At 44.6% G+C, this 12,050-nt stretch overlaps 1 protein-coding gene across 3 annotated transcripts in view; it reads right to left on the bottom strand.

Annotated features, from left to right (window-relative positions):
- dyrk1b (dual-specificity tyrosine-(Y)-phosphorylation regulated kinase 1B) overlaps positions 1 to 12,050 on the bottom strand; it is a 105,276-nt gene that overhangs the window by 34,356 nt on the left and 58,870 nt on the right. For 2 of the 3 annotated variants that reach the window (XM_028822872.2, XM_028822873.2), the window contains exon 1: positions 3,946 to 6,074. The exons of the other annotated variant lie outside the window; for it this stretch is intronic. In XM_028822872.2, coding sequence (XP_028678705.1) covers positions 3,946 to 4,075 — 130 coding nt within the window. In that variant the 5' untranslated portion in view covers positions 4,076 to 6,074. Of the gene's footprint in view, positions 1 to 3,945; positions 6,075 to 12,050 lie in introns of those variants that run through there. 3 annotated transcript variants of the gene reach the window in all.

Raw genomic sequence — 12,050 nt, 5'->3', positions numbered from 1 at the left:
GTCTAAAGTTAAACTTTACAGTTCATGGCTAACATTGAATTACAAAGACACCCTAACAACTCACACACACACGGTCTATTCTGGTCGTCCAAAGCTGTGGGCCCCTTTAATGCACAGAGTTCTGCAATAAACCAGCCTTCGACTGTATAAACTCTAACTGGACTTTATGGAGGTGTTTTAACTCTATTTTTCAAAGGTCTAATAATCACCCATCTAGCCAAGCAATTTTTGGGATAGGATAATATCTAAATGATATGAAAATGAAGTAAAGTGTAAACGTCAAATCAAACCTGACATTTAAAATAAAGAGCACAGACCGCATAAAATATTTTAAATGATCACAAGGCCAGCATCCAAAACACCTACATTGGAGACCTTAAAAGGCAGTCACTGAACACCCAACTCTCGCACCCACACATGTAGCTTACAGCTTCTTTAGGGCCATGGCTTCTTTCATTTACAAAAACAATCTCACTTCCATCAACTGGGATGAAAGCATCTGTCCTCTCAAATGTCAACTCTCGTCTCAGCAGAGAAGCCAAACCCTATTACTCAAAAGGTTTGGGGACCATCGGGTCTTTAAGGTGAATAAGGAGGCCTCACCTGACAAGCAGTGCAAGTGTATATTCCCAAAGCTGAACTCATACTGCGCCTCCAAAGGTAAGCTAAAGGTTCAAATACCGTGAGATCAGACCTCCACGTAACTTGGACTTTACTGTCAACCTTCAGACACACTTCACGGTGCTTCCATTCAGAGGGAAAGTTATAGTTTGAATACAATGGAAACATAAAGAAACCAAAACTTGTTTCTGGTATTTATTTGTTCAACAAAAACACGATTTCCAAAATGGCAGTTCTGTAAATTCTAAAAGTATCTTCTATTTATAAAACTACAAAAGGTCGACAACACAATTCGTCTTGACAGATATAAAAAGTGAAGGATTCTGTGTTTGACATGTCCACGTCCACATGAGCAAAGAGTGGAATCAAAACGGGTGGCAATTCCCAGATTCCCACTTCCTACACACAAACATCACCAGACGGACACAATCCCACTTTAGTTTAAGGGAAACCGCCGAGAAGACACAAACTTTCATATTACAATAGCAGAACACCGAGAACAGACACATTACTGCAATTCTGGTGAAAATATATGACGCTCTTCAAAGTCGCACATTAAACCCCACCACTCTGGTTAAATGTAGGCCAGCGATTATTTATCAGCTGACTGAAAGACACACAACCCTACATTTAGACAATCAAAAAAAAATAAAAACTGACCAGATCCCGGCCTCATATTCGTCAATAAGCTTGTCTGAGCAGATTTCAATAGTGGATGGCCAGCCGTTCTCAGTGTCTTCAGGCCTCCTAGTTCACAGTTTGGAACTCAAACAGTTCTATTATGACTGCCTTCATGCCAAGTTGGAGCGGCCGAGTCATAAACATGGCATTTAATGAAAAGAAGGAGAGACATCTGCTTTACAGTGCTTACATACATGACTATATATTCTAATATTTTAAAAGGTGACATGATTAAGAAAGAGACTGGCACATGCAAGATGTCCCACATCAAACATAATTTAAAAGATTATACAACAACTGAAAACAATATTCAGTAATTAGCACAGGAAAACGCTGATGCGTAACGCTGCTGACCCATTTCAGAGGGTCTACTACACGAGTCATTCTTTTTGGTTGCCCTATCCTAAACAGCATTGGCAGCCCACAACTCTTGGCTTATCACGGTATTCTGCTTCTTCAGTTTTCCCTGATGCCGTAAATTAATAGTACATTTTTAACTGTAGATAGTATTTGTAATGGCACACTCAATCCATACCTCAAATAGGCATCTATATGCTACTCAATAAAAACGTGACTGAAGGTTATGCAACACAATATTAGCACCTACACCTACTTGGAATAGTTATCTGCTCAAATAATTTTAAAATTACTTCTTCCTGATGACACGCGACAATACAACTATGTGGAATCCAAGCATACACAAGAATGTACTTTTTAGGAGATGTGCCAGTTATCCCCAAAAATACCAGCTGGTGGGAATTCAACTGCCAATGAAAGAATTCTTATCTAAAAGAGGGCATTGCAAGTGGAGATGCACACAGTACCCTGGCAGCTCTCAATTCAACTCAAGGGGGGCTGGGTGGCATCAGATCCTTTGGCTGCACAACTGACACATTCCCATTTTGCAGATTGTCCTAAATGACCCGTGCCTCCCAGTCAATCGTTATCCTGGTGTAACAGACTTGATGAACGGTCTTTCCTTACCTTCATTGTTCTAAACATGCCAGGGGCTGTTCACCTTGGAGACCTGCAGCAGATGCATGAACAACAGAGTTTCAAGGCGGGAAGTTTAACACAGTTGTTTCTGGAGCGGGCCTGCATGTTAAAAGAGACCCAAGGTCTTTAACGTTGCTCTTGTAACTCATTTGATTTTAGAATGTCTTTGTATCCATCTCTGGTATCTTTGAGACAGCTACAATTTGTCAGAGTCTTGTGCCTAATCACGACATTACCGTCATATCATTTAGTAGGACTATACTCCAATAACATGCATTGGTTAACCTCAAGTGCAAAGCCCGATGTCCAATCAACAATTAACATTTGGGGGACTACTACTACTCATTCCTCTCCCACACTATGCGACTCTTCAGGGGGGTAAACGTTAACATTATACAATATAAGTTACTGTCTGTTATACCTGCATTTTTATCAATCTTTAATTTAATATTGTATTTTGTATCAGTATACTGCTGTTGGAGTACGTGAATTTCCCCTTGGGATTAATAAAGTATCTATCTATCACCTTATTGGTGCACCTCTAAAACATACCTAAATCCTGCAGCACCACACATGTCAACCATTGCTCATATCAACATGTGTAGGCCAAGTGGCAGTCGTGAGGGCTACTCCGTCTCCGACTAGCTGCTGCTGGAGTATGCAATCGTTACCTAAAGTCAGCAAATGCCAAAGCAGACTGTGAATCACACAAATGCAAGAAGCAAGAATGTGTTGTTAGTCATGTACTCACCTTTCTTTTAATTGATTGTAAAGAAAAATAGGAATAGGAATAGGCAAAAGATAAATGTCACAAACTTCAAAAAGCCAGAAACAAAGTCCCAAGCCTTTACCCCAATCCCTCTAAAATTAAAAGGTGTGACAAGAGTCACTGAAACGAAGTAAAAGCCAAAACAAACAGTGATGTGTCCCAGCATCATGCACACTTTCCATCCACTTTATAAATTGCTACCAACATTTTCTTGAAACAAGAAATAATACCACAGGCCTCAGGATGGTCAGCTAAAGTACTTTAAAGTGATGGTGTTAGGAAACGAACCTCCTGCTTGAGAGGAGTGCAGATATGTGTCCACAAACCATAGGATGTAGTCCACATTATGAAGAACCGACTTGTACTTGAGAAAACGTGTGCCTACTTCACGGCCTCCACAAAATACCCATAAAGGCAGGGGTCTACAGAACTGTCACCACAACATTCAATCTCATAGGTGGCCCAAGGTTTCTTGTTCATTTACAGCAGAACTACCCAAAAAATACTAACCACACCTGAAACTGGAACAAATGGTGAAAAGGTCACAGGCTGAACGTTGACAGTTCCGCTCCACAGAAATGTCAAACTACACTATGTATGGCTTATCACAAACTTGCTTTGCACAGAAGCTTTCTGCATCATCAAGTAAGAGATGCCCATCCTGTGGACCAGTTTCACTGGGCTGAAATCAGTGCCAAGATGCCAAATAAGCCACACTTCACAGCCTTCCCATTACCTATCATGACCCAACGATACAATCGTTAAGATTCGTCTAGGTAACAAGAACTTGACATTAGAATCCTTTCTAGAAAATAAACACAACATAACTACTAGCTGGCCAGGACAAACAAATTGGAAAACACTGATAATGTACTGACTTGTTTTCGGTGGTCGTTTGGGTCTGGGCCGGCAATGACCAGATTCTTGTGAACTTATCCATTCTGTCTGTAAGGAGGCCAACAATCCTTGGGCAGAGGTTTCCTCCTCCACTGTTGAGGTGATCACCATTTTAAATATTTAAAAGGATATCCTGTAATCCAAAATCCTGCAAAATCCACGTTGCAAAGTGAACAACTCAGAACTGAAAAGGATCCAGTCAAGTGTGATCAATAATGAGAAACAGTAAAGACAAAAGCGATGGGAGGAAAAGTTACAAGAAAAAAAAAATGGAAAGGCAAGCTAGGTATGTGTATATCCCAGTCTTATTATTTCTTGATACTCCAAGCACCCCTGAGTTTGAACAGCAGCTAAAAAGGAGGGGAAGGCACCAAAATCCCTTAAAATCTCACTTTCTTTTAGCGAGCTAACTTGTAATTTCCTCTTCGGTTCTCTCTTTTAAGGCAACATCATAAAAATCAGGCAACATTTTGTTTTCACTCCGTTACAAAAAAAAAAAGTTAAAAATATATCATCTGCTTTCATTTGGTTGCACAACATAAAAAATAATGAGCAAATTCTTGGGCAGAAGTTTTTCCCAGCTAAGTTAAGTTACAGTACAATCGGCACTAGAGCAGCATGACCAGGGTTGGGGGGGAGAGCCGAGGAGGCCGGGGTGTCGTCCACGTAAACAAAGGTAAAAGAGGATGGAATCACGAGCGACGGCCAAACGACAATTGAGGGGGCGGGGAGGGAGTTTCTCAGGGGTCTCTGGATTGGATTTACCCCATCACGACTGTCATCAGTCGTAATAAGTAACCGGGCGTTCGGGATATTCCAAAATGGTGCTGGTAAGTGACCTGCAGTCTCTGGGAGTCGATGAAGAGAGAAGCGCAGCTCACGAGTGTTTTTCCAAATCTTTCCACTTTTGACAGACGCACTCTTCAGGTTGGGATGTTCCAAAGCAGCTGAAGCCTACCAACCGCTACTCACGGAACTCACGCCGGACACCTCCACGGACTTTGTCCCCGTCAACTAGCGTGGAAGTGCGCGCTCCATCGCAGATGTTCACTGGTGACCTCTAATGCTGGCAGGTTGCGTAAGGTCAGCGATTTGGCGTAGCTTTAATGACAGCTCTTGCCTTTGCACATTCACCTCCCTTTAAGAGAAAGAAGCAGAAACACGACAGGCGATTCTAGGCACAACTTGAAAAACAAAAATTATTTTTTTTCGTTAATGCACGGGCGGTGGTTCCAGTCCATAACATCCATGAGCTCAATCTTGTCGTCAAGCGAAAAGGAGTCGCGTGTGTCCGATACGAAATCCTGCACGTCTCCTTTCATTCGTTAGGTTCCATTCCCAAATTAAAGCAATCCACAGCCAGCTGAGACTTTTCGATCAGGGTGCAGCGTCAGAATATGCGAATATGAACAATGAAAAGCGAACACACTACATCCAGGAATGCGCCTGCTGCGTCGCGGCCTCGGCGATCTTGGGCTTCAGTTTCAGCGTCTCCTACTGCTCCTTCTCCCATACGGAAGCGGACACCAAATCCGCGCCGCCGCCACCACCACCACGTTCACGTCCCTGGTCCACGTCCTCACAAGGCTCCTGCGTCGCCGAAGAGCTGCGATCTTGCAGGGTATCGTTGAGTGTGCAGCAATCTGCACCGTTCGGGCCTCTCCGGAGCTCCGCTCGCCGGAACCCGCGTTCTGCTAGGCAGCCTTCGTCTTCCACCTTCGCGCCCCTTTTCACTCTCCTCACTGCCCCCTCCCCGTGTCTTCTGCGCGGTCTCGCTCGGTCCCTGCACGTTCTCCGACACTTTAGCTCATAGTCCGTGCTCTTTCCGCCTCTTTTTTTTCTCCTCCACCGGGTTTGAAAAGCACTCCCCGGTTATGATCCACACCCTGGGCACGGACTCTCTCCGCCAGCCACACACCACAGGAGGCGGGTGGTCCGGGGAGGGAAGAGGCGGTCCTTAGCTCATGAATATTCACGAAGATCTGCTCACAGCGGCACTGCGCGTCAGAGACCAAAACACAGGCGAGCTTCCAACTTTTAAATGACAAAAAGAGGCTCAAACATCGAGTGTGGCATGTGAGCGCACATCTCGGTGCTTCGACAAACCCTTAATTCCCCGTTTTTGGATGGCACACCGGCTTCATTGGGCATCGGCGATTATTCTGCCCAGACGCCCCTCTCCATTTATAGTAAGCCAGTAGTTATATTTAGACTGGGTAGGCGCCATTGTCCGCGCGCTCCCGCCAACCCTCCCACAGCGAGCACGCGCTTCGCGCAATTCTGTGATCCAGGTGCGGTGCCGTACGGGCCCTGACGATAGCCCATAATGTTCTGTCCATGGGCAGCTCTTAGATCACCTCAATGGCTTCATTCTGATCAGCGGACATCTCCTACAAACACGGGCACGTGCTGCTCTTCTGCATTACCTTTTAAAATGCGTCTAACGCCATCTTTCTTGGTTAGTTAGCGAATGCGACGATCCTGTGGCGTTCCAATGGGCTACACATGCATTTTACTCTTCTCGCAACTCCCTAGGTTTTACTCGGTGAAGCTCCGTGCTAACAGAATCGTAAGAAAAAAGACTTTTGACACTTCCTCATTAGTTTCTCAGAAGTTTCAATTAGGAAAGTTCAAAACAGTTTTACCTGGAAAACATCCACAGTTGTTAATATTATTTTATTACTTACTTATTCTGCTGACGTCATTATCCATGGCCACTTAAAACATTTGAAAAGCAATTGATTACACTTTTGTTTTTTTCCAATGAAATGACTTGCTCAGGGCCACCCTGTCAGTAGCAGGATTTGAATCCACAACCTCAGAGTCTTAAGTCCAAAACCTTATCCACTATACCACTTTGCCTGCATTCATTTAAAACTTAACTAGTTTTTCTAACCACAAGTGTTTACTGTTCCTGCACAGAAAACAGAAGAAAGACAAAAACCTAAGAAATTTGACAAACAAGAGAAGACCATTCAGTCCATCAAGCTTGTTTGTTATCTACAACTACTGTGTGGTCTTGTTTGTGTCCAGCCAAACCTAAGGTCATTTGCAACAGTCGAAGTTTATGTATTCACAGCATACCCTTTAGAAATGAATTCTGTCAACTAAAACAATATGGAGGATTCTCCAAATTCGATCATAAATGGAGACTGTGCAGAAACACCCAACAAGAGCCTACTTCAAGGCATTCTACTGGCACTCCATCTTCACGCACATTAATAAGTGTATACAAATTACACAAAAACTGCAATTCTACGTGGGCTTCACCCTGCCAGACACATCCCATAACTTACACCAGCATCAAATGGTAAACTGAGAAGACGACCAACAAGCACTGATGGAAAGTTGCTGCATAAACCAAAATATTCCGGAAATATAAATGCCAGATTTTTGGAAGTATCATACAAAGCACAAAATATTTTGAAACAATAATTGTCATGATGCTCATCTGACCAGCTGTATTCATTCTAAATGAGTGCTACAGTAAAGACAAGTTACCTTCATATCGTCTTCTAAGAGCTTCGATTAACCTCATATCCTATGGTTTGTCCTATTGCCACCTTATGAAATCATGTGTCTGTGCCCCTGAAGATATCTTATCTGTCTTGGTATTATTATTAATCTACAAAGCCAACAACTCCGTCTCCCCATCCTACTCCAGCAAGGCCGAGTGTCATTCCAGGAGACTGAAGGACAGGGAACTAGAAATGTACAACTCTTGGCAGTGCCATGTTTGTCCTTTGAGTGCAGCTTGTGTACCCTGACAGCAGGAAATGCATCATAAGGAGGGGTTCAGAACATATGGAAAACACACTCAAAGTGGACTACTTCTGCCTGACAGTCTCTGAAGAATAAAGGAATGCACATATAGTTAGTGTGTGTGTGTGTTTGCACATGTTGGAGTGTATTTATTATAAATACATTTTTACATCAGCTCAGGGCTTTCACAATGAACTGTCAGTATTATAAATGTCAAACTGTCACACATCTTACAGGGTTGGCCAATATTAACGTATGGCAAAGACATTTGGTCCAGCTTTTCAAACACTTTAAAAATCTACTGCACATGTCTGAACCCCACCAGACCCCAAACAAGTGGGAGCGCTAGCCCACCGACATCAGGTGACAGGCAGGGACCAAGCCTGGACTAGAAGCCAGGTCAGTCCTCATTAACTGAAGACGTAGGGTCAAAGTGCAAACTACACACCGTTAACGGGTAAAATACGGAATTCAGATGTCTGGTGAAATGGATGGTCATCGTTTACAAAGTGTCCGTCTCTTCCTTCATCTGCATTGGGCACGAGGCTACAGTCTCCATACAGATGCATGTGACACTGACATTCATATTGAGAGTCCACAGTGACTTGTGACTTCGCCTGCTGATCGCAGAAAGGCGCTCCCAAATCGCGGCGCGCGCCCCCGACCGCCCTGCATTCTTCTTCTTTAAGGCATCTGAGCAAACTTAAATGCAGCAACGTCACCGCGCCCCCCTCCCCGCCGCCGCCTGGCGCGTCCCCGCAGCTGTTGCTACCCGACGCCACGGAAATTTCCCTCCGATTGGTCAAAAAGGTTCAAGCTCATTGGACGCGATGTTGGCGGGCGGAGCGACCAAAATTTCTTGTCCTCCGTCGTAGCTAAGGCACTGAATGACGTGCCCGCGCAAATGAAACGAGCATTCGGGCGACTGCAGATATTAAAGCATACAGTCAGCTCCTAAAAGTGCTGTAAAATACATGGCGCACGATTGGCGAGATATTCATACCCTGTCAGAGCAACTAGTAGCCTAGAAATCGGAATATGCCAAGAAGGCCAGTGGGAACCAGTTGCTATTATAACTTGAAAGATCATGCTTACTTTACTGTCTTTTGGCTTTATTTCATTTATCAAGCAAATTCTCCATTTCTTTGGGGTTTGGAATGTGGGCGTCATTGACTTTTCACCTCTGGCTAAGTCGATCTGAACTTATGAATATCTTTTATTTGGTGTTCATTTTTCCGTAAGCCGTTCGTGAAGAGTATCGCTTGGGGAGGCGGCTTTAACTACAACATGGGATGATAACCCAAATTCCTGCAGCCTTCATTTGGCCAGGATCAAACGACTGCTGCATCCCAATTCCAGGGGAAGGGGGTCAATGATGTAAAGCTTTAACAATTTCCCACCCTGCCTGTAATGCCTGAAAATAATTCAGAAAGTCATGAGTAAGAGGCTCGAGCGGGAGGGGGCGGGCTTAGTTAACCAGCGAGTCGGCAGGCTCCGCCCCTGGAACTCAAAGGGGGTGGGGGTGTTGTCGTGGGTTTAGAGAGGCCGAGCGCTCGACGGCCGCCGGAAGCGTCCGATCGATTTCAAAACAGCCCGTCCATTTGGGCCGCTTGACGAGCAGAGGCTTCACAGTTCACGTCCGTGCGTTTAGCTGTGCACTTAACGAGCGTCTTCTGGCGCCGGAGGAGCGCCATGCAGGCGGATGTTGCGTTAACAGTAGGTGAAGGGTGAAGCGCCTATAAGACACGCCGCCTCCCCCGCCCTTTCATTTCGGAGATCCAGAATGAGTCTTGTGATGCGCACAATTTTAGTGTTGCCGGCGCCCCCCAACTCCTCTTTTTTGTAATATAAGTGATGGCCACAATACACGAAGCTACCAATTCCGACAGGAAAGCCCACGGCATGGTCGTGAAACTGGCAAGCATTTCAAATCCTTCACAATGGAGGCTTGCTTTTTGTCGAGTGAAAGTCGCGTGGTTTCACTGCGCTGTTAATTCTGACAAACTTGTAATCAAAATTAATAATTAAAAAAGGTGTCAGCAGCGTATCAAGCACCCTGTCACCCATAGCAGCGACCGCTTCCCCGTGTGTGCGACTTGAGTTCCAGTAAATCACGTTTGGAGCTTCCAGACACCAAAGATTAAAAGGCAGCAGGAATCCGGGCTCACGTGCCTGCAGCAAATTCCACCCGGCAACACTCTCCGTGCCATGGTAACAGGACAGCGATTGGTCTGAGCCGTGGTTTGAAATGACCAATAGGAAGGCCAGTAACGGGTGATGTGTGTTGCTAGGTAAACACGATGCAGTAGGAAGATAAAGTGAACGAACGGAGTCAGAGCGGAGACTGGAGGGAGGAGAGTGCGGATCGTGGCGGAGGGAGCTGCGTGGGAATAACACTCGCCTGCCTGCTTGGGAGGTGATAGTTTGATTAAAAAAAAAAAAAGGCTCTGTGAGAGACCCCCCTTGCCTTCCTTTCCTTCCAGGAACAAGGGAGTAAATATAACCTCTCCTCGCTGCTCCATTTCACTCTGCTTATTCACAGGCAGAAAATCCAAATATACACCATAGCGCTCACAGCCAACATTTTCCAGTGGCACGTGGCCGCTTGATAGGCAGGGGGATCTTGTCAACTAAATAAGGTTACATAGCGGAGTTTGACCCACCAGTCCTCGAATTTCTTAAATAGATTCTTCACATGTAATCCCCTACAGCACGTGCTCGGCCAGCGCACGCTTTCCCAGCTACTGCATTTCGGCCAGCTCGAGGTCTGCTGGTCCATTCCGGCCTTCTGTTTCCATGTCAACTGCAGCACATTTTGCTTTGAACAGTTCATTCACAAGGAGACACATACATGACATGTGCTGCTCCTCCTCTACCTGGCACATACAGTATGTAAACGGAGGGAGGGGAGCTCAGCCTGGTCACGTCCTTGTGCATTCTGTCGAACAAACATGACTACAGAAGTGCATTGGGTAGTTTATTCTTTAAAACATGTTTGATATGTTATATATAAGTAACATGATAGTTAGAATTGGATACTAACTCTCACCTATTCTGTTTCTCTTCTCGGTACTCAAATGTGGCACTTGTCATCCCTGATGGAGGATCGTAGGAATCGTGAGAAAGACGGGTCCTTTCATCAGATTGGCTGGCCCAACACTGTTTCAGCCATGGAATGGCCAAACGGGGGAGGCAGCTTGATGGATGAGGTCTCCAGGAGTCTAAAATTATCTAAATCTTATTATGTGATATCATCTACTGTTAAATTCTGCTCCGTACTTCTAAAAAAATTTTATTTTTTATTGAGGATTTGTTCTGTTCTGTGTATTGTATTGTATTATATTGACCCCCTTCTTTTGACACCCACTGCACGCCCATCCTACCTGGAAAGGGGTCTCTCTTTGAACTACCTTTCCCAAGGTTTCTTCCATTTTTTCCTTACTAGGTTTTTTTTGGGAGTTTTCCTTGTCTTCTTAGAGAGTCAAGGCTGGGGGGCTGTCAAGAGGCAGGGCCTGTTAAAGCCCATTGCGGCACTTCCTGTGTGATTTTGGGCTATACAAAAATAAACTATTGTATTGTATTGTATGTACGTTTTCAAAAGCTATTTTGCAAGTTTGTTCTTCTTTATGCAACAAAAGTTGGATGCCACTTAATATTGCTGAAAGGCCACAGCCATTTTCTTAAAAGTCCCCTCTTTTTCATTTGCATGGAGGGCCACTGAGCCTTAACTGTAAACAACTGAAAACAAATGAAAAGGACTAAAGCTTAACAGTGGCCCACTGACAAAGCTACCCAGTATTCATTCATCCATCCATTTTCCAAAGCGACACATTCACATAAGAATGTCACAAACACAAGGTCTTGTTACAAATGAGGACAGTCCTATCAATGCTCATACGCATGGCCTCTGTAATAGCTACTTGTGGAAAATGGCAGGCTACACGGACATCATCTGAAAGCACAGTGGAATCAGGTCCTTTCAACAACTCCATAGTAATAACTTCTCATCTCAAAAACAGCATGAAAGCTCTGGACACCACCTTCAAATGGGCCTTGGAGTGCATAAAGATATGAACACCCTCCTTGGTCACTGGAGGCATTGGTGGCTCAGTAAGTGACAATGCAATATAGTACCGTGGCTCTCTGGGCAAAATGTAATCCCATTTTACAAAGACAGTCCTATCAGTCCCATCTGACTCCGAGGAAACAATAGCCTCTATCTGAGCTGGTAAGAAAGGAGAGTCTAGTGACCAGCCTGGAAGAAACTTCTCATCACAGCACGACCTTTTCATCCCAATTTAAATTAATTTGCTTGAGAGCAGCA

This window comes from Erpetoichthys calabaricus, chromosome 17 (assembly GCF_900747795.2).
Source record: "Erpetoichthys calabaricus chromosome 17, fErpCal1.3, whole genome shotgun sequence".
NCBI lineage: Eukaryota > Metazoa > Chordata > Cladistia > Polypteriformes > Polypteridae > Erpetoichthys > Erpetoichthys calabaricus.
The sequence above is the reverse complement of the archived record's forward strand: the minus strand, read 5'-3'. Positions and strand labels throughout refer to the sequence as shown.